Consider the following 21,015-nt stretch of genomic DNA (forward strand, 5'->3'; position numbering starts at 1 on the left):
TTTTGTTTTTAATAAGTTCATCACACTTTACTCTTGACAACACACAGGTGGACTTAAAGCTTGGTCAATTTTCTCATGATCAAAAAACTCATGTACACCATAAAGAAGAACCTGAATGATCATGTCTTAATACTTGAAGTGAATAAAAGACTAGTTTAAAAGGCTTCATATATGCTGATATTCACTTTACATGTCTTTTTGCTGGATTTATTAAAAACAACTAAACCAGTTCCACAACAACACATGAAGTAGAAATCCGGACAGGATTTTAATTCTCTTCATATGAACAATCAGATCAACCACTGCAGGATGTTGACGCTGATACTGTCAGGCTGCAGTCACACCCCAGTCAAAGATCCTTCTTCACGATTGGGTTTCTTCACAGGCTCATATGCGCCTCACATTTTGCACTTTCAGCAGTGACTCAGCCGAGAGACTGACAAAGCCTGCAAGAAGATCTTTGACCGATAGAAACGAATAAATTAATAAATTAATAAATAGACAAAACAAAACATCACATAGCTGAGGACTTCACGCTAGGAGCTCAGGATGAGGAGGTGCTACACTTCATTTTGACATGTGCTTCTTCATTCGCTGAATCTCCATCTAAAAGGAAAATTCAGAATATTGATGAGACAAATATTAGTTGCTGTATGATAAGTTTGGTAACACAATAACACCCCAGCAGCACACTACTGGAACCTCCCTTGCTTTGTTGCGACGCACCTGCAAAGTCAAGCGAATCCTTTTCTCCTCGTCGAGTTCATTCATCAGCAGCTTGATCTCTTTGCTGATGGGTAATAGAAGGAAAAACACCTCGTAAATTGAGAAAGCAGAGGACGGTAGGGTGAGAAACTGTCAGAGGTTTGGACGTCCTACTTGTGCTGACTCTTCATCTGGTCAAACTGCTCCCTCAGGTCCCTCAGCTCAGCCTGCAGCTGCTGCAGGTTCAACGAGCTCCGTCTGGACCGCTCTCTGCCGGGCTGGGGGTTGGGGGGGCTCGAGCCCGGGTGCAGCACAGCAGAGAGGGCCTTTGGCAACAGAGAGGAGAAGGACTCCGCCGCCTCACTTTTGGCTTCTGCTGCCTGGAGAGAGAGAGAAGAAAAAAATCAACATCAGCTGCCTGAACACTCCGAGAGGCCAACTGAACTGTTTCAGCTTCCTCACTGGTGCCGCTCCCTCAGAGTTTTCCTCATGCGTTGAAGAATCCACCTCTCCACTCTGGTCTTCTCGTCTTTTCTCTTCCATTACAAGCGGCACCTGTAATTTAAGTCTAGTTTCAGAGATCTTGTTGGTACAAAAACAAACAATAAAAGGAAATCTTGCAGCCAGTGAGGCTTGAGGACAAGCAAGACATCGAGCTTATGTAAGGAATTGGAGTGGATATCTTTGGGCTGCTCTGCATGGCTGTGTGTGTGTGTGTGTGTGTGTGTGTGTGTGTGTGTGTGTGCATGTACATGTGTGTGAGGTTAAATTTATCTCAAGGACAGATGGGACACAACCAGAACACACTTCACATTCTCCTTTAGTTACACTGTTGTCAAACTAAATGTAAAGGTCTTGCATTTCTTGAAATTTACTTCAGCAGTGTTTCCTGCATACATCTCTTTAGCATGGCGAGACACTCTGGAGACATGTGAATTGAATCCTTACATCTTTTTACAACACAGAGGAAACTTTGAGATGAACCGCCCCCAGAGAAGTCACGAGGGGCTCTGACAACTTACTGTTATCTCTCCCAGCTTGGTACTAACTCTTCTAGCCAGGTGTTCAATCGTCCCTCTGTGACTACCTTACAGCTGCCTTGTTTTAATCCCCATTCAAACATGAGGATTGTCCCTAAAAGGCTGTGGAGCCCACAGTGAACAAACTTTAGTTCAATTAAAAGTGTATACTTCCCAGAGTCTGAAGCTCAGACTGTGACGTCTCCTCCACTGCAGGAGCAACCTGCTTGTTCAGCCTCTCAGCTATGGACACGATGGAGTCGAACTCTTCCATCTCTTTGGGGGGAATGGAGAGCAGCCGTCACAGCTCAGGGTCGATAGAGCAGCACATAACAGGCCATTATCGTTTGTTTTTTTTTATTTTCTAACAGATGTGTTGGATTCCAAAAGCCAGCAGCAAAGACTTTGACATCTCTGACATATAGCGTTGGAACATAAACAGCAGCAGCACTTCACTCTGAAGCTGCAGCGGACAAGAGGACAGTTGTGAGTCTTACCGGGCACCAGGGCTGAGCTATAGCTGCCCATTACCACGGAGCCGTAACACAAGTGGAAGTCTTTATGTTCTACATCTAGAAACAGACAGAGTTAAACATGTCAGCCGGCCAGATGAACAAGCTTGCTGGGTAGTTCAAAACTTTTTTGTTCAAGTTCACTTTGTCTTCCAGCCTGAAAGGGAGCTACTCTGTGCTGTACTTCACTCAGCTGGGCCTTAACACACAAGAGCAGAGAAAGAAACTACTGCAACAATTGTACGAGGACGGGATAACGCAGACGTTAGTTTAACACAAACACTGAGTGCCCAAGTTATTGGCAGTTATGAGGCGCGGAGCAGGAGCGCACACACTCACCTCGCATGGTCGCCGTCAGCGCTGAAGTACAGCAGCATCTGCAGTAACTCAACACCGGCCATTGTGGTGCAGTGTCGGCGTTCAGGGCATGTTGTGATGAGGAGCAGTGCAATCTCGGCTAAAATTAGCTCGGCACCGAGGGGAGATCCCCAAAATACCAGGGGTGTGTGTTCACCACTAGAGTGTATTGACTTCTTCTTGTACCTACATGATTGCTAGATTGTCATTTTAATAAAATATGTAAAAGTATTGAAACGCATCTCTTTAATTAAGGAGTAAATATTCACATTATGGTTGCCTGACAAAAATCAAATGCCGTTTTGAAGGTAGGATAGAATAACAGCTGCAGAATTTTTTTTTGCCAAAACCAAAAAAGGAATTTGATTAAACCTGACTGATCCTTGAATTAACAAGTAAAAAAACAAAAAAAAAACAGCATTTAAACCAGAGTTTTAGTGTTAAATAAGATTTTAATTTCTTTTCTCAAACCAAAAGCTGAACATTTTATGGTACAATTTTACAAGGAGTGGCTTGATGCCTCACCACAGCACACAGCTTTTTAATAAAACACCACTGATTAGTAAAATATCAAAAAAATAAGACGATCCATACACTGGCATAAAAGAAATATTTCAATGACTTTGTCACGATCCAAAGCTTCAACAAAGAGAATTCTAAAAACCGATGATGGCAGATGGCAATTGCCAGAACCACAGTCGGCAGAAACAATATACACTGAGAACAGCGGGAGCTGTTCAATGCAACAATGTAGCCAATACTGTAAAACATAAAAGTCACGTCGAATAAATGACCATGGTAGTAAACAGACCAAATCAACAACACTTCCTCAAAATGCATCAGGTCGGAGCCATGTTGAGACTGTGCGGTCCGCCGGGCGCGGAGCAGGATGTGCAGCAGGATGCGCTCAAAAGTGTCCAGAATGTTGTGTGCAGACTGCCGGAGTCGTCGGTCACCAGTGCTGATGGCTGGGTCCTCTGCTGTACGGCACCCGGTGGCGCATCATCCTCAGGTTGCGGTACTTCAACATGATGCTCTGACTCTTCCTGAAGGCTTGCCTCTGATATGGGAAAGGATGTGGCACTATGGTCTCCTGATGAGAAAAGCGGTGCAAGAAATTTGAAAGTTAGTTAGTTAGAATGTTAACGAATGGAAGTGAGTGATTAGGGTTTTTTTTTTCCTGAAAGGGACATAAGCAACTTAAACACACCATCAGCGGTCTCCTGATGCCAGGTCCATGTCCAGGTCCAGCTCTTCTGAAGGGCCTCCCAGAGCGCTGGTTGTCTGGCATCGTATTAAATGTCCTGAAAGGGGAGAAAAATACGAGATATAAACCAAATATCGATCAAACTCACTACATAAAGTTTGTTTGGGAAGGTAAACTACTAAACACTCAGTTCTTTAAGTACCTAAATGATCTCTTATCCAAATAGCACCGTCTTTGCTCAGGTGATCTTGATCTTTTTGAATGCCTGGATGCCCTGACTTCTGCATCTTCATCGTCGTCATCGTCATCATCATCATCGTCGTCGTCGTCATCATCATCATCGTCGTCGTCATCATCTTCATTTTCTTCATCTTCTGAACAAAGCAGAAATGAAACAGAATCTTATAGACACACAGAAACAACATTCACCTGGCTTGCTTTTGTGTTACAGTGGAAAACAAAAATAATCCACTTACCATCCTGCGATTTGGCGCTGTGAGACTCGGCGGGAGAGCCTTCTTTGGAGGACGAGTCCCAGTGAGACAACACAACCAGGTCTTGTTTCTCTATGGGGGAAGATCTGGGTGGAGATCGGTGGCGGCGTTAGTCAGCAGTCTCAGCACGACATTAACGCCTGGCCTATGTTGGCATTTTCACATCTTAAGTGAAACCCGAGTGCACCGCATGCCGTCATTCTAGGAAGGAAACTGGCACAGGAAAGCCAATTGTCCGACAAAACTTTGATGAAATTAAATAAAACAGCTGCAATGGGCTTCTGTTTCATAAGCATACATGTAATAAGACTATGGGGATCACATAAAAGTACTTACAAAAACCAAAGAATGTCCACGCCTCTTTACTCCTACTTTTTGTACATTGAACCAATCTGAGCTCTCTTCGTTTACTGGGCGAGCGCGAGAGCAGGCAAATTAGGACGACAACGTTAAGATCAGATCAACTCTTCCATCGTCCGTCCCAGCAGCACAGGAGGGCAACGGTTAACTCTCATGGGGTTCTCATTGGCTTCTGTGGGTCGTGTCTGCATTTCCTTCAATCATAAACGTCCGAAACATTTTCTTTAATTCCCTGGATGTGCATCAGGATGTACTGAATCTTGAGCCACCAGTAAATTATTAAGGAGGGTTTCAATCCGTCCATATTGCTGATACCGCCAGCGAATGGGCTTCTCCGGTCCTCTGCCGAGGTGATCCAGCAAGTCTGCTATTCTGTTCTGTTCTTTGGAGTTCAGGCCTTAATAAGAGGGGATGTTGTGGGGGAATTTAAATTTAAAATTTCTGTTGCAAACACAAAGGGGTCAAGCAAGGGCCGCGTGCTCTCCGGTCACATTTTTTGCAAATAATCATCACCTTTCATTTGTCACACCTTGGTAGTTTGTTGGCAGGCTAATCTGGGAGTTCAATTCTCTATACCACCGTATTTCCTGGCAATAGTCTTGCGGGGCACCGAACAAATAGTGGTTGGCTATAGGCTGGTGATTGACATCTTTGTTGAAATAAGGCCAAGGATCAGATCTCAGCTGACCTGCGCGATCAGCATACAGGTGTTCACACTTTTCTGTTTCCACCGCCTTTTACCACTTGACTTGACTTGACTGCTTAACCTTTGCAGAGGCTCTCAGTTACTCTTGGATCCGACCCCTCTGTCTGTCTGTCTGTCTCACAACGTAGGGTTTTCTTCATCTTCTGAACCAAATTCTACTTTACCAATCGTTCGAGCCGTCAGGTTTGGCAGCCATCATCTTGGGGTAGTTGGAGAGAGTGTGGTCACAGGTTCAATGTTTTCTGACTTGCTATAACAGCCCAAGTATTTTCCACCAAACCTCAAGGTTGTGGGCTGCAGAAAGGCAGAAGCCTCGGATAGATGTTACAGATTAGAGGGATGGAAATGATGGGGTTTCCCAGGAAAAGCACAGATTCTGGTCAGATTTCTCCTCACTACAAAGATGGTATCTGCCCTCGCAAACCAAGGTACTGGCCGTTTCAGCAGTGTGTAACATCCATCCTTTAGCATTATGAACACAAGTATGAACAAATTATTTGCGGGCTTCTTCCATTTTGACTTTAAGCGTGTTGGACTCCATTAAAGCAGGTTGCTGAGAACAGATCAGAAATATTTATTTATCTGTAAATTCAACTTCAGCCAAATCCCTGAGCTGATGAGTGGTGACAGAGACTCCTCTTCAGTTTTACCTCCTCCTCCATCATCATCATCATTCTTCAGTGGAAATTCAAACTGACATTGAATGCAAGGGCCTTGCTGTAGACTAAGACGTCTTATTTATGCACTTATTGATCCACACAGGGTGAGAAATGGCCAATAACCTGCTGTGATGGTGGACATTTCATTGCAGATCTCGTCAAATGCGGTCCTCTTCATGTGCCCCACCCCTCTCTCACACACACAAGTTAGTTTTATTTCTATCTTCTAACTCCTGCTTCACACTGCTTGTCTTCTCTCGTGAGTGAAGGGGGTCCTCTCTAATGCTCGGGAGCAATTCTTTCGGGATGCAAAGCCGATAAACTTTGGAATCTTCTGACACGCATCAACAACTCTCATGTTTCAAGCATCACATCTGCCAGGCTTTAAACCGCATTGCCTTTTGATTGTGGGGGACAGCTGATATGAAGCTCTTTCCTTCAGCTCACTTGACAGGGCGACATTTGTCACACATTGGACACGTGGCCGTTCAAACATTTTTGCAGTCCCAAACTGCAATAGCGTTGAATATTTAGTGCATGGCGACATCTCTCTCCACAGCTGGGATTCTCTTCACACAGAGACAATTCTTTCTTGACCTTTCAATCACCATCAAGCCCCTGCGAAGAGTGCTAACAGGATAATACCATACCTGCGTGTGCTCAGGGATCGGTGTGACTCCATCTTTTCTTTGTCTGAGTCAGAGACTTTGGAGGAGGTGCTGGGGCTGCGCTCTTCTTTGGAGGGTGACTGCTGGGGCTTTGTCTCTGGTGCCAGCTTTCTCAGGGGGGCTGCGTTCGGCTGGAAGCGCTTCTTCCTCATTGCAAGAATGGCACGTATGTTTCCTCGTGCGGCAGGGTAGCCTAGGTGAAACCTGGGTTTCACGTATGGGGGTATTCTGAGCCTCATCAGAGACTCTGCCTGGAATTGTCTGCCCTTTAGCAGGTAACCTCTACCCCTTTGAAACAAGGGTTTACCACGATATGGCCTTGGGAAACTGAGGAGCTGTGGTCTCTCTCTCCGGGGGTATTTCGGATGGTCATGATCCAGAGCAAAGTCCGACGGGGGCGCGTTGAAGTCCGACATCCTCCTCTTGCGGGGTCCTTCCATGTACCTCTCCTGAGGGCCCTGGTAGTACGATGCACCTCTTTTCCATGAAGGGGACCTGAAAGGGGGCTGGTGCGGCACGTCTTGTGCCCGCTCTCTACTGCGAGACCTGCTGCCCTGCCTCTCGTCTGGGCCACGCTGACGCCTCGGCTCTCGCTCAGATGACCACCTGTATATCCATCAGATAATAGAGAAATCATTACAATGATAGATCCATTTCCATTTCATGCGGGAGGTGGAATTTTACAACTTGGCTCTTAAAGCAGCCTCTTCATAATGTTGTGACAGTATCAAACAGGTAGGAATGGTTAAACAATGATAGAATCAACACTCCACTTTATGGCAGAGGAAACCACAAAACTCAGACCCCTCTAACTCCCTCTTAATTACAAGGTGGATCAGGAAAGCAGTGTTATCTACCACCCGTGGTAATGCAAGCAAGTGGCCAACCTGTGGCCTCCTCTATAATAATTCTAGCCAGCTGGGGCTTCACTCTTGTACCTCTCTGGCACTGGGCCTCTCCCATGCATCTCCCTGGGGCTCCTCTGTGACCCAGAGGGCCTGTGCTCTCCATTGTAGGGATGAGAGAACTCTTCGCCCTCATTCCAGGGCTTCATGCCATGACTTGAGTACTCCCGGGGCCTTCCTCTGGAGCTGAAATTTCCACGAGGGTGTCGATTCCACTGCTCCTGATGCAAAAAACCTGGTCTTTTGTGACCCCTGAAAGAGCCACGGCTGTGTGGTGGCGAGCCTGGCCTCCTATAAGATGGATGGCTGTGAACATTTCTTGGGGATGGTGACCTGTGACCAGAATGGTGGCCGTGGACCGGTGGGCCCCTTTGGGATCTACTGTGAGGGTATGAATCAGGGTGGTCATGAGGGGGGTGGTGTGACTTGGGATGAGAAGGCCTCCGTGGGCTATGGTAAGCTTCTGTTTTAGGGTAGGATTCAAACGAATCCTGATTGTAGGACCTCCAGTCACTGAAACGTGGATGCCTTTCCTCTACAATCAAAGTGGCTCTTCCACGACGCATGGGCCGTCCTCTGAACCTGGATTCCCTTGAGCTAAAATGCGTCCTCTCTTCATAGCTGTGGACATCCCGTCGTCCTCTGGTGTCGTAGTTTTCCTCGTGTGGACGACCATGTCCATAAGGTCTGATTGAACAGATGAAAAATGGTAAGTTGTAAAATTTGACACAAGATGCAACAACAACAAAATAATAGAAATTTAAAGGCATCATTTTTAACATGCCTTTTTGTGTTCCTGGCATGCCAACCTAGACATCAAATATGAAGAATGACAACTGTCTAGGTGGGCTCGCGTTGTCTGTGTTACTGCTCTGAAATAAGCAGCTTGGATTTGCTCCACTTCCTATATAAGAGGGAGAGCAGATTATCTCCGCAGACTTGTTTTTTTTATTTTTTTATTTTTTTAATCTTTTTTAAGTGGGTGAGATGTCACTGCCCCCTCAACTTGAGAGCTACTAGGCAGATCCATGTTAGTAGGCAAAAGCAATGAGTGGCTGGCCAATCAACAAGGAGTGGGCTGTTCAAGGCGGTGCCAGAGATACAGCAGGTGGGGGAGGGGAGAAGGTAGCTAGGCTGAGCCGGAGAAACAAGTTCTTTTTAAACGAAACTTGTTTATTCTTGGAAGTAGACCATCAAAATGAATTTATTAAATTTGTAAATGGCCAGAATACAACCCATTTAAACATAATCTTTAGGTGTAAATTTAAAAAAAGATAAAGTATTACCTGGACTTGAAGTGGGGGGGTCCAAAATGTGTTCGGACCATTTTTAATAATAAGAGAATAATCTGTGGGTGGGAACACAAACAAACAAATGTTAACCTTAAGAATTTCAAAAAACCTAATCAAAACATCTACATGTAATTCATATTCATGAGTGGACAATAGCACATGTCATGTTATTTTGCAAGTAGACTGTACTATTATTCGAGACATCAAGTCAATTATCAGCTTGGTCGTTTTTCGGCAGCAGCAAGTAAAAACCTTTGCAATCAGCAAGAGAATGGTTTAAAAAAGATTGTGATTCATTGACAGTATGACACTCTTGAGTAATGCTGTCACACTGGAAAACGAAACCTAGATTACCGCGGTGAAGTTAGTTTGAAGTTGGACATTCGACAGGGACCAAGCTATCTTCCTCTAATGACAAAAATCTATTGTACACGTTTAGAAAACCTAGCAGACACTTATTGGTTGCAGAGATCTTGCTGTACAGCGTTTTACAATGATCTTTTGACCGCACGCAATCTTGAAGTCTTTGATCTACGATGCCGAGCAGCTGTCGCCACTCAAGTGGCCAAATGCAGGCACAAAAAATGATTCGGAATCAAAACCATGTCCTGAGAGGTCATCATGAGAAATCCCCCACTTCCTCTAGTATTTCATAAGAAAGAAAGAAAGAAAGAAAGAAAGAAAGAAATGGCTAAAATTAGAGGGGAAGTATATTTAAGAAACCGCTGACGAAGGACTACTATCGGTTTGGCCAAGGAAACGAGAGACGGATTGCAAACAGTCCCGCAGTATCTGGATAGCTCGTGTTTCCAAACTTGGCGACAGACACAAATGGAAGAGCTCATGCAATTTGTCGATAAAACAATCACCACATCCAAGTTTATGAAACTGGCGCAAATAATGGTTATGAGCTGTGGTATGCCAAACGAGTAAATCAGGGCGAGGCTAAAGCTAGCGTCCTTATCGATGGCCACATCTGAATAGGCCTGTTAGTTTAGTCCGTTGGCTTGAATAGTAGGTCACAAGACACGAATACATTTGCATTCATTTGGCAAAAAAAAAAACTGTACAAAGAAAATTATTGCCGACAAATGTCGAAAATAACTTCACAAACTACTTACCCGAGGCCTCCTGTCGCAGTACAAAACGCGTCTCAAGTTGTTTTTACTCGTTTTCACTCGTTGCGCCTCGTCCTTGACGCGCTTAACAGCAAAACTGAAGCGCCACCTATCGTTTCGGAGTGTTAATGACATGTCATAGTGTTGATCACAGAAAACGTCATGAAAAGATTCGTTTACCTTGCTGTTGGATTTGAAACAGCCCTTTTCTTCGGTTTTTAAAGTCTATTCCCGCGATCTCTGAATGTTTTTTTTTGTTTTTCAATGTTATTAGTATCACGTGTTTTCTGAAATGACTGACAAACTGCAAGGTGCGAGTTTATTTATCAATCCATGCTGTTCATTACTCTTTGCCTGTTTTAATGAATGTATTAAATAAAATATTTTTTTTTGTTTTTCTTTTGTCATTTATCATTTGATGTTAATGTCTTATTATTGTGCCTTTCCCTCTTTTTTTGACAGTTTTTTGCCCATAGAAATGTATCTGTAAGACTAACGTGATCTCCTTTTGTCACACTAACTAACTTTATATCCTCTTTTGCCATAGATCCACAAATCTACTGTATGCCTTTTTGCCAATTATTGCATAGATATTAAGACAAAGTGAAAAAAAAATACACGAGTAATCTAGTTTAATACTTTATTTGTTTTGGACAATACAGCTATGATCATGCTAACCATGCAAATTGTCTTTAGACATTATCACATAACCTTAACAAGAATTTTATTTTTGATGTAATTTCATTGAATTTTCCTTACATTTGGAAGTTAACTCCTAAGCAGCATTTTCGTCAACGAGTTTCAGAAGTACAATAGCACAATGCTACATGTAGGCCAGAGTTCAGGGACAAGTTAAACCATACCATGACACTGCTGCTAAAATAAACAACAAGCATATAGACATGAAAGAAGTGATGGAAAAACATCAACAATTAGTAACTTTAGGTATTGGTCAAGTCAGTAAAGGCTCCACAGTTTAGTGATTAGTTCTTGGGACCGTACAGCACAGAGTGTCAGAGGGAGAAAAACATGAAATCCTTCTTGCCACAGTGCAAATGTGGATCTTCAATGTAAAGACATAACTCTCCTCAGTTGCCTTTCTGTCATACAAAGTTAAAAATCTATCTCAATTTATCTCAATTTAGGTACCTTTTGTTTCTCAGTGACATACGGATGAATGCATCTATTATTGCAGCGGCGCTACACAGCAAGGCACAACTAGAGAAATGTTATTAAATGACAGGATGTTGCTCAGGTTGCAGTCATATATCTTATACTCAATGTAACTAATGGAGACAATTTAAACTAGACAGTTTACAATTGTGTCTATATGAGTGCATGATTCGCTCAGCTCCAAGCGTAATGCAGTACATCATATTTGTGCTGTTGCCATGATTTAAATACGCACTATCAATCAAAAGTACAGGTTTGGCTTCATCATCCTCACTCACATATTGTCACACAGCCCAGGTCAAGGACGATTACAATAAGAAATTGCATCTGAGCCATACTGTTGAAGACATATCCACGACTACACCTTGCTGCTTTATAAACTAAACGCTACCTGAGATTCTCACCAGATACCCACACCCTTTTCTTCACTCATGCAGGAGAAACACACAAACAACAGCAACTATTCTGAATGTCAGTCTCTGCAGCTTGTGAAATCACGTTTGAAGGCCTGAGAAGGCATGTGGAAAGGCAGATGGGCACATGCAACCATCAGTGCTCTGCGCAGTCACCAAGTGCTGGAACTGAGGGAGCATATGTTAAAAATCCAGATTTTTGTATTTTCTTGTTTTCTGCAAGTCCACAGGCAGTTTTCCCAGATCCTCATTCCTACGTTGCTTCGTCCCTTTGTCGTTTTAATTGCCAGTTGATATTGTGATTAAACAAACCAAAACCTTCCATCCCTATGGCTCTATTTCCATAAACATAGTGCTGAACGGGCATGACAATAATTTTCACCCGCAGGCTGACAGATGGAGAAAGGGGGCCGGCAAGAGTGGAAGAGGCTGAGGAAGACATGGCTGCGCTACTTGATGTTAAGTTTATTTGAAGATGATGGTGGCAAAGCCACAAGTTTCGAGTCCACAATGGGACTGACGACTCCCTCGATGAGGTTCTTGTTGCAGTCTCCCACAGGGCCGATGGGGGACAGCTTGTTGTGGGTGAGGCTGCCGGTCAGGTCCAGCAGGTCCTCCAGAGCTCGGCTGTTACTGACGCCGCCATGTTGGGTCTCGTTGACCGGCGAGAACTCTGGGATTGAAATCAACTCTTCCTTGGATGCTGGGCTGGAATTAAAACAGTGAGAGAAGCACTTCCTCTGGACTTGGAATTCTACAGGGCATCATAGTAATACTAATATGAGTCACATGATGACTTACCTGACCTCCATGGACTGCACTTCATCACAAGAACCCTTCACATTCAACGATTCCAGCTTGATGACGGGCGGAGTCGGGTGTCTTAGAGCCAGGGGTGTCACTGAGGGTCTCACAGCCCCCAACTGTGAGCCACCATTAGCTTTTCCCTCAGCTGTCGGCCTGCTTTGGGGTTTGCTGATGTCTGCAGGTTTACGGCTGCTCATTAAGGCACGTTCTTGACCTTTCATCACCCCATTCATTATTCCATTCTGTTTGTCTTTGGCACCTGCAGCCAGTTTTGCCGAATTGTCTCTTTTGGGGTCTTCAGCTTTAACTTTGTCCTGTTTGTTCACATTCACTTCCATCTCTACCGCCTGCTGCTTGAGGGTACCAGCTCTGACTTCTCTGTTCGACTGGCTGATGAGCTCTCGGCTGTTTTGTCTGGTGTCAGGAGCACTCTGGGCGGGTGTCACTGGATGAATGTTGGTTTTAACTGGCATACTCTTCCGACAGTCTTCAGTCTGCCCTGCAGCAGCTGCTGCCTCCGTCCTTATTAATGCACTGTCCACCTTGTTGGTCGGTACTGTGCCCTGCTGTTTGACCTGAAACTCAACCTTTTTGATTGTGTGCTCATTCACCTGAGAGATTGATTGAACTGTCTTTTCTTTCCCTGCGAAAAATAGGAAAATACAACAGTGGCCTTTACTTTATTTGAACAGTTGCACTTAAATCATGTTGCTTCTGTTCCAACTGCTCCTGCTAAGACTGAATTGAATAAGACATTAGAAAACAACAGGAGCAAAATGGAAGCTGGCTCAAATGATCATCCAAAATGACCCTGCAAAAAATTATACATTATCAGTATATTTTGTCAGCAAATATTTAGCATCCAAATATGCAATGGTTGAATTTTTTGTTTTGAGGTTTTGCATCCTTCTTTTTTTTCTGCAAATACAGAAAAAAACAAGTTCCTAAAACTGCACTGAAGCTGAGCGGGACTGTACTTGGTCGTACTCAGTCAGTGGAACTAACGCTGGACTGTCCAAATAAAGTAGAGCCACACTGCGCAGAGTGCTCTCTGAAGAAATCTTCCAAGGGTATTTTCAAGAGCAGTTAATTTTACAGTCAGCTCCCGCAGCTCTAGTCCACTCTGAAAGTTGCCATGTCAGCACCAATAGAAGAGTCCTTGGCTGTCATTTCTTTGTACAGAAAATGTTTCATTTGTATGACTGATGTTTTTTTTTTTTTTTAATATATGCCTCAAAGCACAAGCAGAATAACTATAGATAAATGTGTCTGGTCCACTTAAATCAAGCTAATTATTCAGAAAGCAGAAACATCAGAATGCTGGGGAAATACTGGCATGTGTTTATCAGCTCGGAAGTCACACAAACCAACTCATAAGAAAATAAGAGTAAATTGCTGCTGTGCATGCTGAAAGAAAGCAACTCAATGAATTAAATCATAATCCACGCATGCCTTGTTTGCATTTTTACAGCTGCAAGGCCATACTGAGAGGGGTAGAGTAGGCGGGTTGGCAGGCAAACAAGGGATTTTCAAGGGCGACTGCATAACACACTAACCTGGCGCAGAGACGGCCTTCGTCTCCACCTGCTCCTCCTTCTGATTCAGTGCAGGACAGAGACGATGATTGAATCAATGACACAAAACCCAAGTATCACAAACAGCAAAATTTAATAATAAATATAGCGACAAGAGAAACTCAAGATTTCAGACAAAGTTCAAGAAAAACACACAGGCACAATCAGCCGGTGTTTAAAGGCGGTGGGGGCGACTACTGTACGAGAGCGGAGAGTATCTCTACAGTACCTTCAGGTCAGCTTCACCCTTCCTAGTTCTCTTCATAATCTCCTCGATTCTCTGTGGAAACATATTGACACCTGATCAGAAGGCCTGCTTTTCTTACACCCATTGCCCTCGTCAGCCTCCTCACACCAACCTTTTTTCTTAAGAGCCGCTCCTCCTCCTCTTGTTGTGTTTGCAGCTCCCGGTCCTGCTGCTGTCGCTTTGCGTCCTGCACTTTCACCTTTTCCCTCTGGTCAAATGTGAAGGAGAAGATGCATCATGTGCTTTACACGCCTGAAAAGTAACGAGAGGTCACAAAGGATCCGAATCTCCTACCTCGACGTCCACCGGCATCTGTTGCTCCTTCTTTTGCTTTTCTTCTTGTTTCAGTCCCTGATGATTTTCCTCATTGCTTCCTTTCACTTGTTGACTTTTTGCCTCTGATAGCTGCTGCTCCTGCCTGAGTTGCTTCTTTTGTTGCTCCTCCCTGAGTCTGACATAGAAAGTGCATTCAAACCACTGAACACCAAAGGCTTTATCATGCTTTCATGAAGATATTATTTATTTATTTGTAAAAAAAAAAAAAAAAACAAAAAACAAAAAGGGAATGTACCTTTCTTCTTTCTCCTCCTGTTCCTTCTGAGCACGAGCCTGACGCCTTCGCTCCGTCAGTAGCCTGGTGGCCTCCTCTGCGTTTGTTGTGCCAGCTGCCGCCTTCACTGTCAACACGACAGATTCTGATTCTGTCAAAGGCAAGGAAGCAGTGTTGTAACACCATCTTAAAAGGCATTACTTGACGATGAAAAAAAAACTCTCCAATTGCCAAACTGAATCCTACCTTTCTTCTTATCCCCGTTCTGAGCACTGCACTGCACCTTCTTGTCTGAGTGATCCACTTTGGGAGACATGTGGCCCTTTCTGTCAGGGGATGGACTTTTTCCGTTTTCGGAGGAGTTCCCTCGAAGGTGCTTTTCAAAGGTCTGTCCTTTGCAAGATTTAGATTTAGTGGCTTCAATGTCAAGGACACTGTTTCCACCTTGCGTGGACGGCTGTGTGCTGGATTTACTCTCATGTTTAAGCGCTTTCTCAGCATTCTTCTCCTCTGCTTTTTTGTCATCGGTGGAAGGTTTGGATGGTTGTCTAGTAGGGGAGTAGTGATGAACACTGCTGGGAGATTGGGCACGGATCCTTGATGTCAATCTGCAACAAACAAAAAATCCCAAAAAACAGAAATGCTTAGTTAAAAAATAAGAAGTTACAGTATTTAATGAAAGAAAAAAATACGACACTGCCAGGGGAGAAAAACAAGAAAATGGTCTCAGCTGACCTGCTGAAGCCGCATTAAACAGGCATTCTTACCTGGAGGTGGAAGGGGATGCTAAGTGCTTCGTGATACTAGCAGGGGAGTCTGATCTCCTGACAGGCGAGCCGCAACCGGGGGATTCTGTTCTTCTCTCTCTGCGCAGACGTTCTTTCTGAAAGTTCATGTGATTTCAGACATAAGCTCTTGCAGCCATCCATTAAAGGACACTCACAGATGTTACGTAAGCGCCACAGCGGTGCGGCGTCTGAGCAGTCTGACCTTCGGGGTGTTGGGAGTAGACTGAGAGCCACCCTGAAATCCCGCTCTGTTGTGATCTGCAGGGTTCAGCGAGCTGCGGAAAGGTGACCTGTGGGGGCTGCACGGGGCTGCGCCACGACAAACAGGATGCGCGTCAAACCAAATGGTGACAGAGGACAAGTGACAGAAGGATATTAATACAGAAGCCGAGGGGCGGGGCAAGTGACTGGACAGCGTGTGCTGCAGCAGACTGAAGCTTAAAGTGTTTTTTTCCACAACCAAGCAACATTGGAGAAGGTAATAGAAAAGGAATTGAGAATTTGAGTATTTTAAAAATTCTGTCTTAAATCACTGCAGAATCAGTCTCTTTTCTGGTTGAGGAATCTCAACATCCCAACTCTTAACAACCATTTGCTGTGGGATTGTTTTTTTTTTGTTTGTTTTTTTGCAAATCATGCCATTTATTGATTTCATTTATTAAATTCTGGGTTTGTTTCTGCTATTATGTGAAATACAAGCACACAGTTGGTAGCATGTTTGAGAGCAGAAATCCCAAAATCATTTTCCAGCATGTTTGTCCTTACCGCACACAAACAAATGACATCACTTGTAAACACACAGCGACTTTGTGCAGACTCACGTTCCCAAAAGTGATGGACGCAAAAGTGGAGCTAAAAGCACGGCACCAGAATCAGTCACTTTGCTGTCATCTCTCACCACGAGCAAAGTGTAATCTCTGGAGAGCACAGTATCCCCAGCAGGATGCCTTTCAGTCTATTTTAGTGCGCATATTTCTATTCTAGGTCATGTGCGATTAATCTCCCAAATCGTCCGCTCGATGGACACAAAGTCAGCAGCGCTTAGCTACCGTCATTTCTTTAAACCCGTCATCCAACATTATCCAAAACAGAAAGGAAACGAAAGCAGCAAGAAAATGTGTGACAAGCTCTAGTTGTCGTTAGACTGTGTGTAATTACTTAGAGGTTAGTAATCTGGGTGCCACTAATCCTGGGGTTGATTAAAAGAAGGAAGTGTGTGCGGAGTGTAAGTGTTCAGCTAAAACACTGGGTGGTTGAAAGGTTATGAAATTAAAGACAGAAAACATGTGTTAGGATCTAATATAAGCAAGAGGTTTGAGATATTCTTTTTTTCATCCCTGGAAGCTGACTGGTTAAGAAGTCAAGAAAAATTGACGGCTTGATTCAGCTTGGTAACATGTGTAGAGTTTAAGTTAATGTGCAGCCGCTGAATCTACAAAGCCATGGTGTTGTTCCCTCTCATAGCTCAAAAAAACAAAAACAAAACAAATAAAAACACTGCAGATAAAAGACAGCAAAAAAATGGTCCGAACTGTATCTCTTGATGGCTTGACATGCATCACAAGAGGAAGACAACAACTGTCCTTCTCAGCCCGCCCAAAAGTATAGAGACAAACACAAACACGGTCACAGCAAGATGGAGAGGAGGAGGGAGCAGGCATATTTGGGTGGGCAAGGAGGGGGCGGGGCTAAACTTTACCGGATTCGCTGACAGCAGGAAGGGGGGAGGCAATGCCATGGGATAAGGTGGAGGCAGCGGAGAAAGGGAGCGGGGCATTCTCACTTTCACCTATAGGCGGCAGGCGGAGCAGAGCAGAGGTAGGCAGTCAAAGCGTTATGAACAGTTTTTGTTTTTTTTTGTTCAAATGCCAGTGAGTTCAATTCGTTTTTTTCTCCTTTATTAGAGGGATGCAACATTGATCCAATGTTCTTTTTCCATGCAATCTTCAAAAGCGAGGCTGTTGGCAAGGACCAGGTGGATAAAACTCCTAATTATCATGCTGAGTGAATCCAATTCACTCCAAAAAATTACAACAATATTTTATTTCCATCCATATTCCGCTGCTTCTCATGTTCAGCGGATTAACATGTTTGTCGAAACCCGTTTATCTTCGCTTCTCACCTGCTCCTGAGTGGCCACCTCGGCTCCATCGCTTGTTCCTCTGCTCAAGCTGGAGGCTTCGCTCCAGCGAGCGCCTCATAAGGGCCTCCAGCCGCTCCTGAACGCAACACAGCGGAGCCAGCTCTGATTTAAACATCCCACAACTAGTTTTACTGTTTATGGCCTTTATACACTAAGAGGAAAAGGTCACATGGAAAATCTCTCGGACGCAAGCAAAGGGCAAATGCATTCAGATCTCTGTTGTGATGTCTGTGTGCGCTCTAAACGTGCTCACCCTCTCCTCCTCAAGCTGCTGCCTCCTCTTCTCCTCCACCGCAACTCTGCGGAGCTCCTCCTTTTGTCTCTGCTCCTCCAGCCTCCTCCAGCGCTCCTCCACCGTCCGCTCATACTGCAGCCGTGCCCTGCGATCCTTCTCCCTGATCAGTTGCTCCCGGGCCGCTAGAAGAAACAAGCCCATAAGCACTCTCAGCCACGCCGCAGTGCGATGCTGCTGATGCTGCTTTAACTAGTTTTAGCTGATACATGACAGGAACAAGTGATCGACTAGAAATCCTTGCTATCTTCGAAAAAAGAAACATCTCTGGAGCTTTCCGATTAACAGTGAGTGAGAGACCTACTTTCCAGTTGTTCTGCGCTACTATCACGTTCTCTAGAGTGACATGACTCATCACATCAGAAACTCAGTGAACTCAAGATAAACTAGCCAAGCTTCCCACAAGCAATTACGCTGACTGAAAAAAAAAAATCAATGGAATAAAACTATACAGGACAGGAAACTAAGTTCAAAATAAAAACTTGAAGGCATTTTGAAGACTTCCTAATTTTAACTGTTGCCAACTAAAAAAAAAGCCCTGGGGAAGTCTTACCAAGGCTCCTCTCTCTCTCTTCACGCCTCTCCTTGGCTAATCTCATCCTGTCATCTGTTTTCAGAAAACCCTCCACATCTGAAATAGAGAAGATGGTTTAAGTTAAAAAAAAAAAAAAAAAAAAAAACACCAAACACTCAGAGTTTAAAAAAAACAGGTGGAATGAAGCAAATATTTAGACTTACTCTGTTTACCTGCGTGGGTATTAGTCAGGTTAGCGGCTAAATGTGACGGGGATGCGTGTCCGTTAATGTGGGGCTTCTTCTCTGCGTTGGATGGAGCTGGGGTGAGGTTACGGTGGTGGGGGGGGAGAAGGGAAAAAGCGTGCAAAGCTTTGTTTAAAGAGGATGAAATCCGAGCCACAGGGCAGACCTGCAGTGCTGCTTTGGTACCAGCAGAGGAACCATCCTTTCTCTGGTCTATGAGTGGCTGCTCTGTGTTAATCGCATTGTGTTGCAAAATGCCAAGTAGCCCCATGCCAAGGGCAAAACTGCAGCAGTGTGCGGGGAGAGAGGAAGCACGCCCTTGGCCCGAGAATCACTCCACACCACACATGCTGAGAGAATCTTGCGCTCAGTGTTGCTGAGCCGGTGCCGAAACCTGATTCCATTCACTTGATAGCAGAGCAGCACTGAGACACATTTGTCTGGCGTGATTTGTTCAGGGAACGCTCGGTGACATGTCTGTGCATTAAGTCCCGCGATACTGTGAATCAGCTTTATTCCAATGAAGCCACTTAGTGGAAGAGCATGAAAAAGAAAGGGATGAGGATAACTCACTGGTTTTCCCTGTTCTGGCTGGAGAACAGGGACCGTTTGAAGGAGATCCCCTTCCAGGAGAGACGCTGAGGGAGGGCGGCATCATCTTTTCACCTACTGAACATTTTGTTTAAAAAGAAGACAGACTATTGAATGTTTGATTTATACAGTTAAATTACACCTCAGTCTTGTGAACCACAACAGATGTTGCATTAAGCATAATCTTTTCACTGAACAAAAATGGTTTCTTCATATATACTGTATGTATATATAAGCACAATGACATCCTCCAGCTTTTCAGGGTTTTAGTGGAAAGATGCTTGAAAATAAATAACAATAATGCTGATGCTTTTTTGTTCTTATTTCTCACACAAAGATTTTAGGAAATGCTTTTGAAAACCTGTCATTGTCACAAAGGTATGACAAATCATTCTTCAAACTATACAGAATTTGATTCAGCATTAGTTGGTGCAATAAAAACAGGCCCGCAAGTCCTTAAAGCATAGCCTCATTAGTGTCCTTGCATGGTGTGCATTCTCACAGGAGCAGTGCACCAGGATGACAAATCCTCTCACCTTTCTGATGACACAGAGCCGCTCATGCAAATGCGCCAAGTCTCGTTTCTATCAAGATGTGAGTTTCATCTTTAACGAGGGTCTGATCTGTGCAAGTAGAAGACGCAATAACAGTTTGCGGCTGGTAGAAAACCCATCACGTCAAATCCAATCCAATTCAATCGCCATCCCTCTGAACTCTGATCAGACTGAGAGTGGCGTCATCACAAAAAAGAGACTGGGAGAGCCTGATGTTGTCCTCTCTTCATGTAGCTCTAAATCCTACAAAATGCAAACCCCATACAAACAAAACATGATCTGCTAGTCGTGTTATTTATTTTAATTTTTCAAGTAACTGTTAAAACGTTATGGGTCTATGCTCTTTCACGAAATAATATTGCGCACCTTTTTTCTTTTTCTTTTATGAACCCCCGCCTCTCTCAAAGGCTTTGAGTAGAAGCATCCATCACAAAGCAAATCAGCAAGGCACTGGCGCCTGATTCTCGCCGCATACAGGAGCGTCGATGCACAGAAAGCAGTTGCGTCATGTCGAGGATCTGCTTCAAATCGCGGCGCTAACGCGGCTCGGCGCGACGAGAACATCAACACCCCTGGTGGTCAAAGCGCCCAGGTTACCTGTCACCGCAGCGGGCGGGCTGGCTTTCTTCTCCGTGGCAGCTGTCACAGACATCGTCTCACACCGCGGAAGGTATGGACCCAAAACAATCCGCAGCGATACCTATGCAGCAGATTTTCCCTCCAATGGAGCAAAAACTGAGCTTGGAGCGGATAGAATAAAGTGTCATGTATAAATAAATCCGAACCGGTCTCGGGAGGTCACTGTGAAGGATAGGTACCGTGGTAAAAGGGTGCCGGAGTGTTGTCAGGATGAAGGAAGATTCGAGTAGGGTTCGAGTCAGAGATGATGCACACTCGGTCGAGTTCACCGTGATCGATCGTGCACGCCGTGCGTCACAGCCCTAAGCCCGCCCCCGACAGTCGGGCTATCAGCCTATTACCGCGGGATGGAGGGTATTTCCTGTCCACGCTCCACAATAAATGCCATTATTATTATATCAACCGTTTGCTCTATGGATCAAATGACAGTGTTTGGGCCCACGGGCAGAGATAAGATACTGTCAACAAGAAGTGATGCCAATG

General features: G+C 44.5%; 3 protein-coding genes across 10 annotated transcripts; all 3 read right to left on the minus strand.

Moving 5' to 3' along the window:
- Positions 1 to 145: 145 nt before the first annotated feature.
- LOC142884688 (SH3 domain-containing kinase-binding protein 1) lies at positions 146 to 2,945 on the minus strand. 3 transcript variants are annotated; one of them, XM_076020512.1, is made up of 6 exons: positions 2,576 to 2,945; positions 2,222 to 2,296; positions 1,168 to 1,260; positions 880 to 1,085; positions 727 to 790; positions 146 to 606 (listed from the first exon to the last, which is right to left on the minus strand). In XM_076020512.1, exons 3-6 carry the CDS (start codon positions 1,246 to 1,248, stop codon positions 568 to 570), a joined length of 390 nt encoding a protein of 129 aa, XP_075876627.1. In that variant the 5' UTR covers positions 1,249 to 1,260; positions 2,222 to 2,296; positions 2,576 to 2,945; the 3' UTR covers positions 146 to 567. The 3 variants fall into 3 exon arrangements, with proteins under 3 accessions (XP_075876627.1, XP_075876625.1, XP_075876626.1); XM_076020510.1 differs by having other exon boundaries at positions 1,168 to 2,000; XM_076020511.1 differs by lacking the exon at positions 2,222 to 2,296.
- An 80-nt stretch (positions 2,946 to 3,025) lies between these two features.
- Positions 3,026 to 10,104, minus strand: LOC142884685 (uncharacterized). The gene is made up of 8 exons (XM_076020507.1): positions 10,006 to 10,104; positions 8,879 to 8,940; positions 7,626 to 8,279; positions 6,670 to 7,293; positions 4,277 to 4,380; positions 4,003 to 4,174; positions 3,804 to 3,897; positions 3,026 to 3,686 (listed from the first exon to the last, which is right to left on the minus strand). Exons 2-8 carry the CDS (start codon positions 8,917 to 8,919, stop codon positions 3,546 to 3,548), a joined length of 1,830 nt encoding a protein of 609 aa, XP_075876622.1. The 5' UTR covers positions 8,920 to 8,940; positions 10,006 to 10,104; the 3' UTR covers positions 3,026 to 3,545.
- Positions 10,105 to 10,628: 524 nt separating this feature from the next.
- On the minus strand, positions 10,629 to 20,838 carry map7d2a (MAP7 domain containing 2a). 6 transcript variants are annotated; one of them, XM_076020515.1, is made up of 17 exons: positions 20,491 to 20,838; positions 19,322 to 19,417; positions 18,737 to 18,823; positions 18,543 to 18,620; positions 17,951 to 18,114; positions 17,677 to 17,773; positions 17,254 to 17,343; positions 15,757 to 15,863; positions 15,534 to 15,649; positions 15,013 to 15,374; positions 14,773 to 14,917; positions 14,511 to 14,661; positions 14,329 to 14,424; positions 14,199 to 14,249; positions 13,952 to 13,991; positions 12,390 to 13,038; positions 10,629 to 12,296 (listed from the first exon to the last, which is right to left on the minus strand). In XM_076020515.1, the coding sequence occupies exons 1-17, from the start codon at positions 20,543 to 20,545 to the stop codon at positions 12,038 to 12,040; spliced, it is 2,643 nt and encodes an 880-aa protein (XP_075876630.1). In that variant the 5' UTR covers positions 20,546 to 20,838; the 3' UTR covers positions 10,629 to 12,037. The 6 variants fall into 6 exon arrangements, with proteins under 6 accessions (XP_075876630.1, XP_075876629.1, XP_075876628.1 ...); XM_076020514.1 differs by having other exon boundaries at positions 13,952 to 13,988; positions 18,728 to 18,823; XM_076020513.1 differs by having other exon boundaries at positions 18,728 to 18,823.
- Between the last annotated feature and the right edge of the window lie 177 nt (positions 20,839 to 21,015).

The sequence above is a fragment of the Nelusetta ayraudi genome, unplaced genomic scaffold (assembly GCF_046127955.1).
Source record: "Nelusetta ayraudi isolate G7.1 ecotype Tasmania unplaced genomic scaffold, CSIRO-AGI_Nayr_v1 ptg000011l, whole genome shotgun sequence".
NCBI lineage: Eukaryota > Metazoa > Chordata > Actinopteri > Tetraodontiformes > Monacanthidae > Nelusetta > Nelusetta ayraudi.